The 21,397-nt window shown below is 47.4% G+C and overlaps 2 protein-coding genes across 5 annotated transcripts in view; one reads left to right on the plus strand and one right to left on the minus strand.

The window, feature by feature from the left end:
- The window catches only part of PPL (periplakin), a 48,924-nt gene extending 39,490 nt beyond the window's left edge, over positions 1-9,434 (plus strand). The window contains exons 15-22 of one of the 2 annotated variants that reach the window (XM_083584844.1): positions 33-211; positions 795-933; positions 1,955-2,148; positions 2,841-2,991; positions 3,528-3,611; positions 3,769-3,885; positions 4,722-4,814; positions 5,433-9,434. In XM_083584844.1, the coding sequence (XP_083440970.1) occupies positions 33-211; positions 795-933; positions 1,955-2,148; positions 2,841-2,991; positions 3,528-3,611; positions 3,769-3,885; positions 4,722-4,814; positions 5,433-8,096 (3,621 nt within the window). In that variant the 3' untranslated portion in view covers positions 8,097-9,434. The remainder of the gene's footprint in view (positions 1-32; positions 212-794; positions 934-1,954; positions 2,149-2,840; positions 2,992-3,527; positions 3,612-3,768; positions 3,886-4,721; positions 4,815-5,432) is intronic. The other variant, XM_083584845.1, reaches the window with a different exon arrangement.
- An 806-nt stretch (positions 9,435-10,240) lies between these two features.
- The window catches only part of UBN1 (ubinuclein 1), a 29,513-nt gene continuing 18,356 nt past the window's right edge, over positions 10,241-21,397 (minus strand). For 2 of the 3 annotated variants that reach the window (XM_083584934.1, XM_083584935.1), the window contains exons 14-18: positions 20,930-20,972; positions 18,835-20,091; positions 17,898-18,153; positions 16,754-16,843; positions 10,241-13,225 (exon numbers count right to left, since the gene is read on the minus strand). In XM_083584934.1, the coding sequence (XP_083441060.1) occupies positions 13,173-13,225; positions 16,754-16,843; positions 17,898-18,153; positions 18,835-20,091; positions 20,930-20,972 (1,699 nt within the window). In that variant the 3' untranslated portion in view covers positions 10,241-13,172. The remainder of the gene's footprint in view (positions 13,226-16,753; positions 16,844-17,897; positions 18,154-18,834; positions 20,092-20,929; positions 20,973-21,397) is intronic. The other variant, XM_083584936.1, reaches the window with a different exon arrangement.

Consider the following 21,397-nt stretch of genomic DNA (forward strand, 5'->3'; position numbering starts at 1 on the left):
TCATCTGCTGCCCACCTCTCTCCCCTTTGCAGAACATCACCAATGAAGTCCGGCGTATTGAACCTGAGAAAGCACGCAGGATCCAGGAGTGTGAAACCTTCATAGAGTCCGTGCCAGACACAGGAAGTGCCTCCCTGCTAAAGAACAAGGCAGAAGAGACAAACAACAAATACAACCATGTCATCCAGCTGCTTGGCGCCGCTCAGGAGAAGTAGGTGTCTGTACAGCTTCTCTGAGTCTGTTTGGAAAGGGAACATGAAATTTCACCACCTGCTCTTGATCTTTGTGTCCTTTTGGTAGCTTGGCTCACCTGTTTGAACTCTTGGTAAGCACCTCCATATGGTGCACCTGCTTTTGGAGGATGAGCTGCAGCTCAGTAGTAGAACACCTGCTCTGCGTGCAACCTGTATAAATCATGAACAGGAAATCAGCATATTTCTTATTTTGCATAATTTATTCTGGCTTTGCTGGTCATGGGGGACGGCCAGTATGCAGGGCCTGGAAGGAGCCCACCCAACCCATTAAAAATCTTTTTCAGCCATCTCTCTGGCTGCTGAGGGAATATCCGCAATAGCTTACAATGCATTGCAACCATGAACACTAGACAAAAGGCGAGGTTTTCCAGACGCCGACTCCTTTGCCTAATACCACACACTGCAGATATTCTGTGCTCCTGCAAAATCATAGCATCCATCCATGTGCACAGAACCCCGTCTGCTTCTTCTGCCTGAAGGGGTATCCATGTCTGTAAAGCTGTGTTTATTTGAAGAGCTGCTTTTGTCTGTCTTGTACAGAGTGGATGTTGCCAATCGCCTTGAGAAGAGTCTGCAGCAAGGAAGGGACCTGATTTCTGGCTATGAGAACAAGTTGGCCATTGAGGACACTATTCCAGAGGACACAGGTGCCCTGGAGCGCAAGAGAGAGGAGCTGCTGGTGAGTCCTCGCTTTCAGTGGGGCTTTCAAAACAACGGCAGTGCTGCTAAATGGCCCAAATGTATCCGGACAAGCACCAGTCAGTACAGTTTCTGAGGTCATCCTATTGTCCCATCTCTGGCTGAAGGGACAAGGGAGAGGGGGTCTGCTTCAGCTGTGATAAGAGATGGAGGAGGAATCCACCTGGCTCAGATTCCAAAGTGGATTCACCTGATCCAATCTGGGTGGAATCATGACCTGAACTGGATCACTGGTCCGCTTCAGAATCCACAATCCAGCGGGTTCCAGCCCGCGGGTTTAAAACACAGTCAAAAGTAGGACCTGCAGGGTTGCACACTGCCTCTGTTCCCTTCTTTTTTTCTTTAAACTAGGGCTGGGGCACTTACGGCCCTCCAGATGTTGCTGAACTACAGCAAGCTAGGCCAATGGTGAGGGATGATGGGAATTGTAGTTCAGCAACATCTGGAGGGCTATAGGTGCCACACATTTGCTTTAAACACTCTAAAATAGCACTATCCAGCCACACATCCAGCTAGCCCATGGGGTTCCTTGCTATCCTGTACCTTCAAGTAAACATAGAGAGAGCCCACCCCCAAACCCCAACAGGGCTTGATGAAATTCCATCACTCCCAAGGGGACTTAAATAGGGAAAATATGGCTGCTGCCAGGGTTACTTAGTCCTGTCCCCACGAAGAACTGGGACTGCCAGGACATAAAATCCATACAATTAAAACCTCTTTGCCTGCTTTTAAATGGGCTCCTAAGACTCCATCCTGCTTTAAACCTGGTGGGTGTTTTTTTACATAGAACTTGGGGTGACATCATGTCATTTGCTGGTTCCTAGCAAATTTGTATGATGCTGCTTTCTTGCTTTTTGTCTTTTACTGTTGAGGCTTGTGTTTTCATTTGTACTGTGAGATTTAAATCTTTGTGAGGCTGTCCTAGAAAGGTAGGGTAAAAATGTTAACATCTTTTAAAATACTTGATTATCCATTCCCCCCCGCCCCCAACTTTTCTGTAGGCACTGGGTTCTGAATTGCAGGCCCACCAGCCTTTGCTGAGCGTGGCAGAGCAGGATCTGCAGAAAGCCAAGAAGTGCTCCAATGCCCTGGCCAGCCAGTTCCAAGAGCACTGCCCGGACATCGAGCGCCAGGAAGCTGAACTCCATAAGCTCAACCAGCGGTTCGGCAACCTCAACAAGCAAATAGATCACAGGTCAGGCTGTAAGCAGAAGAAAGAGGGAGTGAAAGAAGCACTGGCAATAGAAGCAGGAGAAGGAATTTCCAAACCCCTCTTTCCCCAGCCTGTGCCACCAGGTTATCTTGCAGAGGACGTTTTAGCTGTTTGCATACTCCCCATCCCTGGAGGCTCTCAAAACGGATGGTGGTTAATACATACAAATGGGAGCTGCAACTGAGAGCTGCATTAAAGGAAGCAGATAAATGTGGACTTTTTTTCCTAAAATGTGGGAGAGTTCATCCAAATTCGTCATATATTTAGTCTAGTTTAGACTAGGGCAGTGGTTCCCAATTAGCTAAGTATTGCAGACCCCCTGCTTTTCAAAAGCCAAGCCACTGACTCCTTTTGAAAATGTTGCTATATCTCTCTGGTAGTTTTTGTTATGTGAACCCTTCAACATGTTCCAGTGCAAGACTGGGATGCATGTCTTCCAGGCCGCAGTCCCGCACAAGTCACATGACCTGCATGTTTTTGGGTGCCATAGTCTCACATGAGAACACCCCCCCATGCAATGTCCTGGACAGTTGACTGGTGTATATACCATGGACCCCCTGTGATCCACGGACTACCAATTGGGAACCATTGGTCTAGGGTGTTACAGTTAATGGCACTGTGACATTTCTGCTAATGTCCATCCCAAGCAAGTATTGTTCCGCTTCCCTTCACAGATCTCAGATGTTGCAGAAAGCAAAATTGTCCTACTCCAACTATCGCAGTGGCTACAACAACCTGAACCAGTTCCTTTGTAACGTGCCCAACTATGAGCCTCAAGAAACCGACAATGTCGCTCAAGTGGAAACCAAGCTGAAGAACCAACAGGTAATCATAGAACAGAATTGTAAGAGTTGGAAGGAGCTTCAGAGTTCATCCAGCTTTCTTGTCCGATTCCCTTGCACCCTGTGATAAGCTGATTATGCAGTAGGACTGTGATCCTAATCTGGCTCTGATCTAGACTGGACCCCAAATGAAATCAGGGGTCTTGCACAGCCCTAATGTTTAATTAGGGTTTTAAATGATGCAGGTAAAGAACATGGTCTGCATCATCTCCTTCCCACACTCTGCTGCTTCCAGCTGCATGCGTAATCAGGGTTTACACAGAGTTTAACAGTCCCAATTAAACTTGTGGAGACTCTCATCTGTGTTGTCTTCTTCTCCTCACCCCCAAACTTGCTGCCCAGCGGCCCATCTGCCTTATGGCAACCCGACTGCTCTGGGAAGACCTGATGAGACCAGAGATAATGGGAGATGTAACCCAGAAACATCTTGTAGGACCACATTAGCTATCCCGATCTAAAAGACAATATTGCCATTGGCTTCTTGCTGTTTCACGTTTTCTGCTTGATCTGTTTCTGCAGGCCCTGCTGGGGGAAATTGCCAGCAAAGAGCAAGATGTTCAGAAAGTTTCCGCCGAGGCTCAACAGTATCAGCAGGCGGTGAAGGTGAGGATGGCGGGACGGGGGTGGCTCAGAGAAGCAGCAGCCTGTGTGGCTATAAGGGTTGCTTACAGGAAGAAAACAACCCCATTGCAGAGGAGATGTCCTATGGAGCTGTGACTGGTTCTCTGTAAGTAGATTTTCATCTCCCTCCCCTCTGCAGGACTACGAACTTGAAGCAGAGAAGCTGAGATCCATCCTTGACCTGGAAAATGGTCGCAATGGCTTCATGAGTAAGAGACCCAGAATCCAGTCTCCAGCCGCTAAAGTGAAAGAAGAGGTACTTGCTGGTATTTGACAAGCCCTCTGCCACAGTCTAAGTGACTCCTCTAGGCAGTATTTCAATATTTTTCATGTTGAAGGTCCATAGCTCAGTGGCATGCTTTGCATGCAGAAGCCCCCAGGTTCAATCCCTGATATTGCCAGATAGGGCTAGGAGAGAACCCTGCCTGAAACCCTGGGGCGCCATTGTGAGTCAGCATAGGCAATACTAGATGTACCTATGGTCTGGCTCCATACAAAGAAGATTTATGTATGTGCTATGTTCACCCTGAAGGAAACAGCAGTTGTCTCTGTGGCTTGACACCATCTTGGGTCCATTCTTGGATTTGTCTCAACAATTTGCGTTCTTGCCTCAGCTCTGCCAAACCAGAACCAGTGTCGCTTCCGACAAAGGAAGGATGTCCTGACTCCACTGCATGACTAGGCCTCGATGTCATAAATTTGATGGGGAATGATCAAGGCTGAGAGGCACTGGGTGGAAGACACTGATCTCTCCTGGGTGCCCAGAGGCCTTGTTGGGCGGTGCATCAACCGAAACTTGCTTGACTGTAGAAATACCCTTCTGAATGCTTCCTTCCTTGTCCAAAACCTCATCAATGGCCACAGTTGCCAACTCCACAGAAGCATGGAAGGAGTTTGTCAGCTTCTTTTATCTAGCCTGAAAATTGGTTCCTGCAAAGCTCAGGTCCTGCTTATGGGCTTCCCATAGGCATCTGGTTTAGCTATTCTAAGAACAGGAATGTAAGACTAGATGGCCCATTGGCCTGATCCAGCATGGCTCTTCTTATGTTCTTAATACCTTTTGTTAACCTCATTTCTTTTTTCCATTCTTAGGAAGCTCTCCTGGCTGCAAAGTTCACAGAGGTGAATGCTGTCAATAAGCAGAGGCTGCAGAACCTGGAGTTTGCCCAGAATCTCTTGAGACAAGTGAGTGTGAGAAGCTTAGGCTTTAATTTGCTTCTCTCTGTTCTAGCTATTTAGGCAGAAGTCTGGAAAGAGGAAGATGCACATAGGCTGGGGTGCAGACTTAAGACAGGCAGAGAATCCTAGCTGGCTGCAAGTTACAGAGCTGTTTTGTGAGAAAACATCCCAACTCTGCATGCCAATTTTTAATGAGAATACGCCCATGCAGATGGCAAGGAAGGGTTCCATCATCACTTAACAGAACATGCCAGCAAGGCTTTTTAAAAAGAGGGGGTGGCAGACTAAGGCTGCAATCCTACACACACTTACTGAATATAGTGGGATTTCTAATTATGATTGTAGCTTAAGACTGGCTCTCAGTACCCATCAGCCCCAGCTAATATGGCATGGGAGGCTGGGAGTTGGGAGTCCAGCAACATCTCAAGGGCTAGAGGTTCCCCAGCCCTGTACTTGGGAAGCAGCTCCTTCAAAGACAGCCAGACTCAGAAGTAACATGCATAGGATGCTAGCAGCTTTGAAAAGAGTTTCTATCTGGCAACATTTGTCTTTGATTAGAGGGTGGAGGGAATGACAAATGATGCTCCAGCTATAGCAACTCATCAATTTTTTCTTTTTTGGCAGCAGCCAGAGGTCCAAGTGATGCAGGAGTCTGCTCAGACCAACACGTTTGAGAGGCCGCTTGAGGAAGTCTGGAAGTTAAGGAAGGAGCTGGACGATGAGAGCCAGCGCCGACAGCAGCTGGAGGCAGAGATCAAGGTCATCCAGGAAAACATCCTCCTCCTGCAGAACCAGAAGCCACAGGAGACCGTGGTCAAGAAGGAAGTGTTGAAGAAAGTGCCTGACCCAGCACTCGATGAGAGTTTTCACAAGATGCAGCAGAACCTGGCAGAAGAACAACGCAAGAACCAAAACTTGCACGACGAACTGGAGGTCCTGAAACTCAAGCTGCGAACCCTGGAGCATGAGAGGAGGGAAGGTGGGCAGGAGTATGTGGTCAAGGAAGTCCTCCGTATTGAGCCGGATAAGGCACAGGCAGAGGAAATCCTAAAGTTGAAAGAAGAGCTGGAGGATCTCAAGAGGCAGGAAGGGAACCGTCAGAATGAGATGGCTCTCCTGCGCCACCAGGTGGATGCTCTTTCCAATGAGAAGAACAAGGAGCAGGAGAAAGTGATGGAAAAAGAAGTAGTGAAGCTGCAGAACGACCCCCAGCTGGAGACAGAGTATCAGCAGCTGCAGGAGAACAAACACAGGGAGAGTACACTGCGGAAGCAGCAAGAGGAAGAGCTTCGCTTCTTGCAAGACAAGCTGAAGCGGCTGGAGAAAGAGCGGGCGATGGCCGAGGGCAAGATCACTGTCAAGGAGGTGCTGAAAGTGGAGAAGGACCTAGCAACAGAAAGGGAAGTGAGCGAGCTGCGACGGCAGTATGAAGATGAGAAGGCCAAAGGCCGCTCCAATGAGAGGGAGAAAGCAGAGCTGCTCAGGCAAATCCAGGCTCTGGAAGAGGAGAATGCCAAAGTGATTGTCCAGGAGAAAGTCCGGGAGATTGTCCGTCCAGACCCCAAGGCTGAAAACGAAGTGGCTAACCTTCGCCTAGAACTGGTGGAGCAGGAAAGGAGATACCGGGGTGGGGAAGAGCAGCTGAAAACTTGCCAGAATGAGCTGGCTGCCCTGAAGAAAAGAGGGCCCCTGGTGGAAGTGCAAGAGGTTATCAAGGAAGTTATAAAATACAAGGCTGACCCAGAGACTGAGATGGAGCTTCAGTCTCTCAGGGATGAGATTGTGGACAGGACCAGAGCAATTGAGAGGGCGGATCTTGAGATCTATCAGTTGAAGCAAGAAATTCAGACCCTGAAAGATGCCAAGCCTCAAGTCCAGACAAAGGAAGTGGTGCAGGAGGTGCTGCAGTACCGGGAAGACCCCCAAACGAGAGAAGAAGTGGAGTCCCTGAGAGCTCAGCTGGCTGAAGAGCAGAAGAAGCACCTGGACCTGGAAAGGGAGAGGAAGTTGCAGGATGAGAAGATCAGACAGAAGGAGGAGGAACTCTCTCAGGTGAGGGAGAAGGTGGTGCAGCAGGAAGTGGTAAAACTGGAGCAGGACCCTGCTTTGAAAGCAGAGGTCAGCTCCTTCTCACAGAGCATAGAGAATGAGCTGCAGCAGATTGACTCACTCCGAAACGAAATGCGCAAGCTGCAGCGGAGGAGGTCGGAGCTGGAGCGCCAGCTGGATGAGCTGGAGAAAGAGAGGCAGGCACGGCGGGAGGCAGAGCTGGAGGTGCAGAGGCTGAAGATCAGGCTGAGCGAGCTGGAGGAGCAGGTCAAGGAGACAACAGAGAGAGTCACCGTGAAACAGAAGGTGATCCTCCAACAAGATCCGCAGCAGGAGAAAGAGCATGCTCTGCTTAAGCTGGAGCTGGAGGAAGAAAAACATAGGAGGCAAGTCCTGCAGGCCGAGTTGGAAGCCCTGCAGAAGAAACTGCAGGCACTGGAAAAGATGGAAGTCAAGGAGAAAGTAGTCTTCTCCGAGAGCATCCAAGTGGAGAAAGGAGACACTGAATACGAGATTCAGAAGCTGAAGAACAACCTGGAGGAGGAAAGCCGACGGAAGACGGAACTAGACACGGACATCAACAGGCTAGAGGCCAAGTTGTCAGAAGTGGAATTCAACAACTCCAAGTCTTCCAAGGAGCTGGACTTTTTGAGGGAGGAAAACCACAAGCTGCATCTGGAAAAGCAGAACCTTCTGTTGGAGATGCGGAGGTTGCAATCGGAGATTGAATTCACAGTAACAGAAACCCGGGATTTAAGAAACATGTCACAGGTGGACAGCGGCGTGAACCTAGACTCCCGGTTCCAGGCTTTGGAGAGAGAGCTGGATGATCTGAAGAGGTTATCTCAAGACAAAGACAACGAGATTGAACAGCTTCAAAACCGTCTTCAGACAGTAGCTATCAAGAGGGAGCAAAGAGAAAATCACTTGAGACGTTCCATTGTGGTCATTGATCCAGACACCGGGAAAGAGATGTCACCAGAAGAAGCCCACAGGTTCGGGCTTATTGAGTGGAGCTTGTATGTCAAATTGAAGAGCCAAGAATGCGACTGGGAAGAGATCACAATGAAAGGGCCAAGTGGCGAATCTTCAGTAATCCTTGACAGGAAGTCAGGGAAGAAGTTCTCAATTGAAGATGCCTTGAAGAATGGAAGGTTAACCATGGCTCAGTACGACAGTTACCTCAACAAGGAGTTGTCCATCCAGGAGCTGGCTGTCTTGGTGTCTGGACAGAAATAGCTGCTTCAAGAGAGATTTTTTTTTTTTTTTTAAAAAGAACTGTTCTTAAGCAGCTGGTCTAGAGCTGTACCGAATGTTACAAACTTGGACTTCTACTACCTGTTGCTTCCAATAGGTGTATATTCCCCAAACCTAGTGCCTGCTCTCCAACGTTAGGGTGCTTTTAAGCTGCACTTACTTGCTTTTATCAAAAATATTTATGACTTGCCACCCAGGCCAATGCTCCAATTTGCCAAAGTTGCATGTTACTTTTGCCCCCGCCAGTCAGTGGCAAACCCCTCTGTGCACTGGGGTGGCAGGGAGTGGGTAGAAATCAAATGATTACCCAATGCTATTTTTGAATGAGAGCTCTCCAGCTTGGCTTTCCAAGCTCATGTGGTCTCTACCAACACATTCCCTTAGTGAAGTAGTTAAGAGTGATAGCTGAACACTTGTGAAATCCCATCTGAATCTCAACTTAATCTTGAACTTATTTGGTGAGCCATTTCCCCCCTAAGCCCCTTCACCCAGGAGTAGCAAATCTAGTGCACTTCAGATGTTGTTGAACTCCCAACTCCCTACCAGCATGGCCAATGGCCAGCGATAATGGGAGCTGTAGTTCAACAACTTCAGGAAGGCATCAACATTGACTAACCCTCATCTCTGCAATGTGTGGAGAAACACTAGCATTATCTTACAGGGCTGTTGTAAGGACAGCTGAGTTTATGTGAAACTCTCTGAGCACTCTTAAAGTGCTATTTGCATATATTGTTACCGCAGGAACTGGTTTTTACTCCTGGATGTTATTTAAAGACAATACCAATAAAGCCAAAGGAAGAATAAACTCACCAGTGGAGACCCAGTAACCAGCTACTGCGAAGAATAGCAGTCTAAAGGCAGATGCTGTTCAATGCTATGCTGTGATCATTGAATACGTTTGTAGAAGCTTCAGCATAAGATGACACTTAAGCACAGTGCAACTCCTTTCTACATAATAAACTGTCAGACTCTAGTACATAGTCTAAGATAGTGATTATGATTGTGTAACTGAGTAAACGATATGTGTGTGTATGTTTAGAGCGACCTGCTTATCTTTCAAGTCATACTTGTGTAGGGAAGCTCCAGTCCTTAAAAAGGAAAGGAGGTTAAATAGAGGATGCTGCAGTTAACAATCCCCAAAAGTGCCTCTCATTCCATTGTCACGGTTAGAATGGAACACTGGGTACTTATGATATTTGTGCTGGTGTTTGCTTAGTTGTTATTTGACTGTATGAATTCTCAAAGTATGCATTGTAGAAGGGAATGGGAAATTTTATTTATGCACCCAAATAAATGAAAAAATACTCTGCAGCAATCTAACCTGATGATTTCCTCCCATTTAATATTTGCCATTTCATTTGTTCACATAAAAGATACGATATGCAGGGCGTCTCACTACATCTGGTATGTACACCACTGCTTGTAAAAGGACATATAAAGTGGAGAACGTTGGCATTTTCACAGTTTGTATAGACAGGCTGTGTTACACAAATCCAAGCAGGTGCAGAAAAAGGATGGAGACTGTCATCTCAGCTGCTAGTTTTTCTGAGGTCATGGGCCTAGTGCAATCTCCAGGCTCAGTAGAACTGCCAGGATCCAAGGGCCTGACTAGCTCACAGTCCCTCTACCTGACAATAGAAACAAAATAAATTGTGCACAATGTACACAGGCTGCAGAATTTAAAATAATTCAATACAAGCAGCCCCACACATAAATACCAAGACGGCTGGCAGTATGGTTTGGGGACGAGAGACAGGATTTTCTTAAGCCTTCGGAAAGCTTAAAAAACAAAACAGCCATGCTGCATTCCCAACACAGCTCAAAGGAAGCAGTCTTGTAACAGGTCAAACTATTTGCTCATCTACTCTAACTGGCAGAGTCTCAGGTATGGGAACATGAGAAGCTGTCTTATGCTGAGACAGACTACTGGACCTATCTGTCTCAGGATTATTGGTATTTACTAGCAGCAGATTTTCAGGGTTCCAGACAAGAGTCTTTTCCCCACCCTGCTTGGAGATGCCAAGAATTGACCCACAGACTTTCTGCATGCAAAGCGGCTGCTCTGCCACTGAGTTATGGTCACCTCTTTGCCTTTTCTTTGAAAATAAAGAGAATGAAAACAGCAATTTGGAAACTGGAAAACAATTTTATTCAGCTGCTGTATACAAGATTAGCCATTTTAAACGTCTCCTCCATCTTCCTCATTACCTAGAAAGGCCCCTGCCCCCACCCACCCACCCACAACACACACAAAAATAAATTGCAGCTCTTCCCACACTCAAAGAAGCTGCTTTTCTAAGTTTTTAAGTGCCATCTGGTGGTGCACATGCCCACCATAAACAAAAATCTCCCAAAAGGGTCAAAGCCAAGGCAGAGAGAGAGAGAGAGAGAGAGAGAGACCCCAGTGCTCTTGTTCTTGTCCCAACCAAACGCTGATAGACCCTGCCCTGCCATGGCTCTGTTTGATTAAGTTCTCTCACTGTTCAATGCAAAAGAAAAGGCGGGGAAGGAGGAGGGGGAAGAAATAACATTTCCCTGAGGCAAGAGGCTTCATGAGATTTCTTTCTAAAACAAGAAGTTTCTGCTCTAGCCACTGCAAATGCACAGGTAGCTTTTGACAACAGAAGCTTTCAAGGGAGAGCAACAAGAGGGGAATTGCAAGTAGCTCAAGAAGGCCTCAATCCTGTCGAAACGATAAAACAGTTCTCACAAGAGGTAATTAGCACCCAGCAGGATTGAGGCCTGACCAGAAAAAAGCAAAAACATAAAACAAGCCCATCTATTACAAACTTCTGTGCTTCAAAACTGGCAACCTTAACATTTGGTCTTTGGCTCTTTTACTACAACCTAGAGTTTTTATTATTCTTACTTTCTCATGGAAATAATGGATATATTTTCATAAATAAGCTTGACATAATCCAATTCATTTTGTTGGGGAGATGTACAAATTAATTAGGGTTTATGTCCATATTTACTTGGACTTCAAAACAGGCATGTTGAAGGAATGAAGTTGGCTCCAAATTTGGTCATAATCCAAGCAGAACTCATTGTGATTTATCTTCTTTCTCTTTTTTAAAAAACAACGGGGCTCACACCACTTAGAGGATCAAGAGCTTTCTGATACCAAGGAAGAGCTATCTAATGTAGGGCTCTGAAGGGAAGGGAGTACCCTGAGGAGCCATGTGGTTTATTATGAACAGTTTTTGTTTGCAAGCCACTGGACCAAACCTGGTCTATGGCCTTCCAGGAACAGAAGAGGCTGCTTGTTCCAGCAAGCCTCTTTTCACAGGGATTGCCATATGTGCCCCTCTTTGTGGCAATGCGTTTCATAACCTCTTTTCTCCCCAGGGCAAGCAGCATACTGGGACAAAAAGGTCAAGTGAAGAGGGGGAAGGTTTAGTTAGTCCTTCAGCCCCCACCCCTTCCTGGTTCTCTTACACAAATTACCCACTGACCAACTGAGCTGTCAAGTCACCTCCTCAAAGCAAGGTATTTATGACAGCTCTGATGCACAACCACTTTCACTTTCCAGCAAAGAGCACTGGTGGGGTTGGCGCTGGCTCTGATGAGCCTACACTATACTCCCCAGACCTCCACAAAAGAGCTTAGCCACCAAGATTCTTAGCAAAGCCTGAGCAAGCTCTTAAATGAAGAGGGTCAAGCCCAATTTCCAGTGATTGCACAGGAAAGGTTCTCAGAGGGAACTGCTCTGTCACCAGAATACAATGGTTCCATTATCATGCTGGTGCTAGAACAGCATCTCCAAATAGATAATGGTCCGCATCCCAGCAGTCCTACAGAGGGCCAGCTCCACACACCCATGTATCTGTGCACCGGTATGCAGAACTCTTTCCTCCAGTAGAGCAAAAGTAGAACTCTAGATCTCACCTTGCTCACAGAACACCTGCTGAAATCTGAGCCCGGGGAAAACAGCTTTAGGGCAGGGATGGTGTATCTGTGGCCCTCCCACTCCCATCAGCCCCAACCAGGATAGCCAATGGTCATGAACAATGGGTTTGCAGTCCCATCATCTTCAGGTAGACTACAGGTTCCCCATCCCTGCTTTTGGGGAAACTCAGGTCCACAAACTCCACACCTACTGATCAATATCTATTTTGTACTCTGCTTGGCACTAGGCAACTCCACAAGGTCAAGTCCAGAAAGTAGTGTATAACTCCAGAAAAAAAAGCTCTTATCAAATAAAGCCCAACACGTCTTAAATACAGCTAAGAATTTTTGAGGGGGGGAAACAACAACAAAAGAGAGAGCCCACACAAAAAGAGCTTGAAATGTTTTGCACTCTTGCTCCACCATAAAAGGCACTGGAATTACGGCTTTGCTATACACAATGACATGCTGGGAAAGAAAGGGGACTTGTCCAATCCTATGCATTCAGTGGTAATGACAGGGCAGGGAAGAGGGCAGGATTGACCATACCAGAAAATAAAAGGCAGAGAAGCAACACAAAAAGATCAGAATGCCAATGTTCATGAATGCATCTCAAGGCCTCACAAGTCTCTGTCCTTCTGAGAAGACCAATGAGCTGATTGACTTTACAAAAGATGCCACAGAGGAAGGTGGGTCTTCTTGGTTGACGTCAGCATAGCTTTATTACAGGTACCATAAAGGGGGGGGGAGGAACCACTTGTGACTGTCACTCTTTGATTAGCTAAACCCAAAGCAGGAATGTTCAAGCACCTTCACATAGTCCACTGGAAAATCAAGGAGTGAGAAACAACTGGATTCAGAGGTATGTGACAAGAAGGGCTTGGGTTGTCGTGCTCAGCTTCTAGAGCCCTGCCTGCATCTCTCCCTCCCACTCAGGTGCCTGAAGTATGTGAAGCCAGGGCAGCTGCCAGAACGGCACCAGTTAAGTGCTTCCTTTCTTAGTGCGAGGCACAGATCCCTGTGGAAAGGGACTGGTCCAAACAGGGAAGGAACCTCCAGATCAACTCCATTCAAAAAGGAACAGGGGGTGGGGAGAAAGGGCACCTTGCGTCCGTGGCTTCATTCTGCAAGTCCCTATCAGGGCTTGTCATGTCCTCAACTTTCGAACTGTCACAATTTCCGTGGCTGTACATTGGACCCTTTACCATGCAGCTGAGATGTATCTGAAAGAGATGCAAAAGAAGAACTATTACTGTCCCCGCCCCAGCAGTGGAAGCTCCAAACATTTAGTTTACCAAATGATTAGCAAGTGTTACTAGCCATAAGCTATTAAAGAGTTTAATTAATAGAGACATTGACAGACAGGAAGGGATGATCACTGCAGTCTGAAAAAAACCTGTGACTGAAAAACTGAAGTTCTGTAAACAGAATTGGATCCTCAAATGATTACAGCTTGGGCCTTGCTGTACTTTGTACTGCATCATGGGACAGTAAGGCTTTCTCAAGCATTTGGCAGGGACCAAAGAAGAGGAAGATGGATAGGAGGGAAGAAGGAAAACATGGTACCCATGTTCCCATGCTCTAATTAATGTGCACAACAAAGGTTTAGGTTCCCCTAGCTAAGTTCTCTCTCATCCTTGGTCTTGTGGGCAGGCAAAAACACACCCAAGACTCTTCTTGATATCACGTATGGTTGGTGAGTAAGCCTGGTTCACAATAGTGCATCACTGGTGTAATCAAGTACTGATGAGTTATGGATGATTTGTCTTAAACATGCAGCAAAATGTGGTGACAAAATCTGTAGAGTTCCAGGATGGTACAATGCACTGTACTCCTCATACAGGTGAATGAATGGCATACTGTGCTAAGTAAAAGCAAACCCTTTCACACAACAGGGAGGCTACAACCCCTCTTCAATAAATGCTTTAAAAAATAAAATTTAAATGTGCCAAGCACTAACAGTCCATTCTATGACCATGTTGCACTATAGGTGTAGACTAAGACAAAAGCACAGCAGCGGAGGCAAAAAGAGAGAGTTCTCCCTGTGGCAGCTCCTTTGCAGGTTGCTATTTGGCACAGCACTCTGTGTGATGCACACTTGCAAAGTTCAGCCTGTAGACCTCAAGCAAGACAGCAAAACCCATCCTCTGGAGGAGGGATGGAGGTTGCTGGACTCAAATTTTCATCAACCCCAGCCAGCTAGGCTCATAGTCAGGGATGGTGGGAGTTAGGGTCCTGGAACATCTGGGGGGCCACAGTTCACCTACCCCGGCTCTGGAACATATTCCAAAGAATGTTTCCTCAAGGTCAGCTTACAAAGCTTCAGCTATCTACCCATCCAATCGCATCCAGGAGACCTCAAAAGCTCCTGCACCAATACATGCTATTCCCCTGGCCACTGGAAAGCAATGAGGTGGATTTCCTTTGGGAAAGGGTTCCTGAATGTGGGTCTTCCAAGAGAGGAATATTTTTACTCCGAGTAAAAAACAACAAAGTAGCAACCCCGCTACTTGAGGAAGTTCCTCAAGGCCTGGCTAAGGATTCGCTGAAATTCAGCCACCCCGAGTGTTTTGAGCTTTTGAAGAAAAGCTAATAATAACTGCACTCTGTGCTGTTATCTAAAGTATTGTTACTATGCAGTGAAGTGTTCCTAAGCAATGTAAATGCTATTTTTACACTCTGAGTATGTCAGATACCCAAGGCAGTGAATGAAGGGTTGGAGCTCATTAGCAGGGCATCTGCTTTGCATGCAGAAAGTTCCAGCCTCAATCACCAACTTCTCCTGAAACTTTGAAGAGCCTCTGCCCGCCAGTGTAGACCAATGGTCTGACAGTGAACGAAGGCAGCTTCCTATGTTCTCCACAAGATCCAAATCAATTAAAACATCGCAGTTTAAAATTACGTTTAGGATACACAACACAGCAGCACAACCCCCCTCCGCAACAAACAGAAGTAGCAGCAGCAGCAGCATCACCACAAGTTACTAGCAACAACTTTGCAATAAAAACAAGCAATAAATTAATTAGCAGGGAGGGGGGCAGGGGAAGCAACCAAGTTGCCATGGCACCATGTTCTGTACTTTCAGAGAGATTGGGCAACCTACAGAAACGACCCCCTAAATGGGAAAAAAACACATCCCCAAGTGACTTCTATGTTGCAAGTTTATCAAGAGGCTGCCAACTGCCATATAGTTCCTCTAAACACCTAGTGCAGCCAGGAGCATCCATGTCTTGTTTCAAGGCTTTAGAAAACAGGTTGCTGAACCTTTTCTGAGCTGCACTGAGCTGCACTGAGCCACAGCCAATCCTCCAAGGGATACATGCCAAAATAGGAATGGGAGAAAAAGAGAAACCTTATTTGTATTTCTTTCTTTCTTTCTTTTTTTAAAAAAGAAATATATCAGTGATACGTAAGGTGGAGGCCACAACCAGCATGTAAGGAACTATTATTAATGGACTTAATGCTTCCTTCTTCCTCTCCCTACCCACAAATGTAATTCCTTGTCTTCCAACTAAAAACATTAAAGCCTACTTGAAGAACTTCCTACACCAACCTTCTTGCTTCCTCTCCATTCATTTCCTTAGAAATCATTCTCAAATGAAACAATTTATGCTCCCACTCCCTAAGTTACTTTATTGACCTCCACATTAATTACTCCCTTTCCCCGTCATGAAGAACTCCCCCTCTTTCTTTCCTCTCTGTTTCTGCTCCCCGCTAGCTCATTTAGTGCTTACCACTCAATTTACCGCTGGGTTAAAGTGCAGCTGTGATGCTTCGTCCCACTTAATGCTGCAAGGCTTTCAACAGCTCTTGGGACTGATCAGTCAAGACCAGCTCCCCTTTGGCAGTTAGAGCGTCAGTGTTACCGGAAATAAAGACATTAGGATTGATGAGGGCTCAAGAAGCCCAGTGAACACAGACGTTTGCAGCTCAAAAACAAGGTGGACGTTTGAGGAACACTTAAAGGAAATCCTTTGAAAACATTTAAAACTCTCATTGAGGCAAGATTGCAAGACCTGCGGAAACTAAGTCCCCCACCTTGAAAAGTGTCAAATGTTGCGAGTTCTCCATGGGCCACTGAAAATATCTTGGGGGCCACATACAGCAGACAAGCCATGGGGTAGCCACCCATGTTAAAAGCCAGCCCAGCCCTGTATTTGTGCCTTGTGGGCAACAGTTAATCCACATGTGAGTGTTTCACAGAAAGTAAGGCTGGGGGGGGGGGTAAAATTGTAACCTGGGGCTTTTCTGAGAAAGCAGCTGCATGTAGTTTGGTGGCAGAGCATCTACCTTGCATGCAGAAGACCTCGGGTTCAATCCTGGCATCTTCAGGCAGGGGTGGGGGGAGAACCCTGCCTGAAACCTGGGAGAGCCATAGCCAGTCAGTGCAGACAATACTGAGCTAGACAGACCAATGATCTGATTCTGTTTAAGACAGCTTCCTAATATTTAAGGGGAAGGGTTATTTAAGCTTCCTGTGTTCCAGCACAGCTTCAATAAATATTTTCATATCTTTCTCCTGAAATAAAATTGTTTGAAATTGGAATAAAATATGTTCCTTACAAAATAAAAGAAATGGATGGCATTAGAGCATCCTGGGCTTTACAGAGGTTTCCTAAGCCACGGGAGTTGTGAACCTGGAGTCAATGGCAAGGGTGGCGGCTCTCTTGCTGCAAAGCAGGAGGGCACCTGCGGGGTGACTCACGAGTGCAGAAGACAAACAACAACAGCAGCAGCAGCAGAGGAGTTACCTGGCAGGCTGTGTGCTAAATGGGCAGGCAGCACTGAGAGTGGGAGGGGCGCTGCCTGGCGCAGGCTGGAGGGCAAGCCAGCCAAAAGACCTAGAAAATGGGGAAGAGGAGAGAAAGAGAAAGAAAGGAGAGAAAAAGGAGGAGGAGGATGGAATAAAGGAGAAACAAATGTATGTTGAAGACAGAAACAAGCAGAGAAGAAGATGTCTGCTGGTGGATTCTAATGAAGAAGAGCGGCCCCTCCCTCCCCAATGTCTGTCAAGTTCTGCAGCCAACAATCAGGTGGAACTAGTTCAACTGATGGGCTACAAAGCACAATTCAGTTCGAGCTGAGACTTGTTGGGGAAAAGAGGAAAGAAGCCTGGCTTGTCCAACCAGTGCTGGTTGTGGAGTTTGACATTCAGAGGAGCCCCTGCAAACCAAGAGTGGGTTAATAATTCCTGTGCATTACTGGCAGCCCAATGCATGAACTGACTCTACTGAAAAGCAACTGATCCAGGGCAATGTGAGGGATATAAAATATAGATTTGTGATGGCAAGGGCTCCATTCACACATACCAAGCCATCATGGAATAGGTCACAGGGGCAGTCGGACCTCTACTGTTGCCCAGGGCAAGCCATTCCTGCTGCTTTCCCATTTCCCACATCTTTCTTTAAAATTATTTACACCCCACAGCACAACTGTAGATTCCAAGTCAGCTCACAACACGAGCTCCAAAATTGCACTATAATACAACAAAGGCATAGACATCTAGCAAATAAAAAAACAGCAGATTATGTTGATCCAGTACATTCAAAGCTACTGAGTGACTGAACAGACAAGGCTGTTTTACCTGACACCTAAATGCAGGCACAGGCAATAGCTGATGAGGAATAGGAGACAGTTCCACACCAAAGGAAAGGCTACCTCTTCCTGGTAGGCTACCCCATTCTAAGAGGCACCCTGAGCTGAGCCATTGAGGAAGACCTCAAGGATCGGGCAGCTTCACATGGAAGCAAGTGGGCCTTCCCATACCCTGGTAGGCCCAGGCCATTAAACACATGGGTGTGGAAACTCTGGCCTGAGGGCCAAATTAAGCCCTCCAGGGCTCACAATGGCTGTTTCCCTGGAGTGCAGGCCCCTATTTCCCTCTCAAACACTTACTGTGGCCAAGGCCATGATGGAAAGTCCCCGGGGCTGGTCCTGTGACAATGGCGTCCTTCGACACCCCTGACTTGGGGGATGATTCAGAGCTGAAGGAAATCACATGAAGAGGGAAGGAATGGATTGGAGAGATAATTCCTAGCGGGGTGGAACTCAGGGCTGGTGCTGGCAGCTTCGGGTTGCCGGGCTTGTAAGCAGGAGACAGGACGTTCAAGGAAGATGAACTGGTAAGCAGGACTGCTCCGCTGGCTCCTTTCTGGGAAGGAGAAAGAAAGCAACCATCAGAAGAGCAGAGAAACAGTCCACTGTCATCCGTCATGGAAGCATGTGACACAGAGGCTCATGCACAACCTCAGAATTCAATTGATGGGTTTCAATCTTTCTAGGAAAGAAAGTTCCCTTGCCTCCAGAAATTACTGCCGATAGCTAAGAGAAGCTGTTTTCTCCCACCCAATGCCACCTGGTGCAGGTCCCTCAGAACTGTGCCAGGCACAAAGCTCTAGCAATCACTTTCCAGATTTTGAGGGGGTGGACAGCCTTGCAACACGTCTCCTGAATGAAAGAGGACATTTATTTATTGGCTATATTTACATCTCACCTTTCCTCCCAAGGAGCTGAAGACAGCACACATGGTTCTTCTGCCTTTATTTTATCCTAGCCACCAATCAATGAGGTAGGTCAGGCTGAGACTGACAGGTAAGTGACTGGCCCAAAGTCACCCAGTGATCTTGGTAGCCAAGTGGGGATTTGAATCCTTATCTCCCAGGTTGCACCACATTGCACCACTGCGCCACACTGGCCCTTGCTGGCATGAGTTGGTAACAGCGAGTTAAAGAGTAGCAGCAGCAGCCAAATCAAGGTAGACAGGGAAGTTCACAGGGCAAAAGAAAAAGGAACTTAGTCAGCTGACATCAGGCCTCTGGGAGGGACCACTTACCGGCACAGGTGTTGAGGTTGCAGTGCTGCTAACTACAGCGGGCTTCAAAGAAGAGGTCAGCAACTTGGCCACTCCTTGAGTCCCTCCGCTTGAACTGACGTTCGGACCCCCCGGTGGAGCAACCAAGGTCAGCTTCTGGGAGACCAGGGCCTTCTTCACCATGGAACTTGGAGACAAGCGACTGGGAGCCTGCCCAGGAGAAGGTAGCGATGTGCCTGGGAGCAGGTTCCCCGTGGAGGAGGAGGAGGAGATTTGGTTTGTGGATATGCTGGATGTGGAGCCGCTGGAAGAAGCTGCCATGTGACGCGACAAGGCCACAAAAGGCGACTTGAACGACTGCCCCAAGGAACCAGGGGTGCTGGGGTGCTTCCCTGTGTAGCTCAGGGTCAGAGAAGAGGAATTGGGGGTCTTGTGGGCGCTGCCAGACCCTGGGGAGATGGTCGAAGAGGAGGAGGAGGAGGAGGAAGAAGAATGGAAACCGGGCGATTTGGTGGGGGTCTTGACCTGCTGATGGAGAGGAGGCCGCTGGGGCAAAGGGGAGATGATCTTGGGACCCTGCAGCTTGACAAAGGGAGGGGATGTGGAAAAGTTTTTCTGCTGCTGGGAGCCCAGGGGGAACACCTTCACTTGGGGCGTTTGGACTGGGGTCGAGGTCTGGGGCCCATGAACGGTGCGTGGCAGGCTGTGATGCTTCGGCTTAGACTGGTGGGCATCCGGAGTCTTTGTAGGGGCTGCCTGGCAGGAGAGTTCTCTGTAGCTGGAGCTCTCAGTCTTTTTGTCCGGAGGAGACTGGCCCAGTGCCAAGGCCTGTTCGGCCAGGAAGTTGAGCGGTGACTGCAGAGAGCTGCCGGCTGGAGATGGGGCAGGTGAGGGGCTTGGCTTGGAGAAGCTCCTCTTCTCTTCCAATGTGGTCTGAACGGGGGGTTTCTCCAAAGGCACCTTTGGGGTGGCGGGGAGGGTGAAGTCAGGGCTTCCCCCCGTCCGGCTGTTAAGAACAGCCAGTTCCTTGGAGACAGCTTCCAAAGATGAGGCAGCATTGTGGATCAAGTCTTCATCCAGAGAGTCGTCCATGCTGAAAGTGGGAGGAGCAGCTGTGCTGCTGGGAGTTGGGGTTGAACTCATGGCCAAGAGTTCCCTGGTCTGAGGGCTGAGGCCAACTGCAACTCCCTGCGACTCTGGAGAAAGCGTAACTCCGCTGCTTGAGTGGATCAAGGGCACAGGAAGGGGCAACTTCTTATCTGGCTTACAGGACGACTCCTGGAAGACAGAAAGGGAGATTAGACAGGTTGTAGGCTTAATGCTATTTGCCCAGCTATTTTTTTCTTAGTCATTTTAAATTGAAGGAGTATTACTTGGCCAAAGGCTCTAGATAAAATGGATTACAGAAGCAGCTGTGTACATGCTGTGCAAAGGCACAATTGGTACCAGGAAGAGAATATTAAAATGGGGTTGCTATTAAGTTAAAAGTGGCAGAGTTCTTTATACCATACATTCCCGAGTTGTGCAATTTCAACAGCAAAATTAAAAGCAATGCAGGAATATGAACATCTGGAGAGAGCTTTGGATGCTGCTAGACATGCATTTTCCTAGAACATGATACTTCCTCCAGCTGTAGTGCTGAATGCTGTAGAGACTACTTCAGTTCTTCTATCAGGACAAAGCCTACTTGAAGGCAATTAATCCAGAAAGGATACCAATTTGCTACACCTCTTTTCCATGAAGTTTTTGGCTCAAAACCCTCAAAGCCAGTACCTAAGCATCCTTTAACTACATTGGCTTACACTCATCTTGTTCACTTGGACCTTGGCCTCACTTTTCTTAGTTGTCTGCCTCTACCCCTGCCAAACACACATGCTTAAAGTCTAATATTAGACTCCAAGGCCATCATAGCAGGGAACTAGCTGGGCTTACATTGCTTTGACAATCAAATCTAGAAAAGCACCATGTAAACTCAGGGCACAACTCATAGGAGTGGGTCCTGGAGAGCTGTTTCAATGTACACAAGAAGCAACTGTATCTTCCCCATATTCTCATATGTCCCAAAAAGACGCAATCAGGGATGAGTGCTAATAGGAGCCCAGGTGTAACTGCTCACCTTTCCTTTCACCTTTGGAGGCGCCATGACTTTCTTCTTTGTTCTGTAGGGAAACACAAGTAAGAGAAGAGATTATCTTACTTCCAGGTCAGCATGATGTAACCTGCCAGGGGAGGCTAGCTAGAGAACCTTAAGCCTTCTAGTGCCTACGACAATCCCTGGGAACCAGTTACAACTGATACATGTGCTCAAATGGTGAACAACCTTGGGGAGTGCTGTGTGTGTTTGGGGTGCAGACACATATAAAGATGAGCTGTTGTTCTGTGGCAGAGGACCTGGTTGGCATGTGCCAGGTCCCACCTTTAAGTTGTGGGATCTCCAGTTAAAAGCATCTCACATAGCTGGGGGGGGGGGCATGGAATCAGTGGGAAAGCTGCTGCCAGTCAGAGCGGACAGTACTAGGCCATGTGGGTCAGTGACCTGACTCTGCACAAGGCAGCTTCACATGTACATTCGCCAAGGATGCCT

Source organism: Podarcis filfolensis, assembly GCF_964270895.1.
Source record: "Podarcis filfolensis genome assembly, chromosome: 14".
Lineage (NCBI taxonomy): Eukaryota > Metazoa > Chordata > Lepidosauria > Squamata > Lacertidae > Podarcis > Podarcis filfolensis.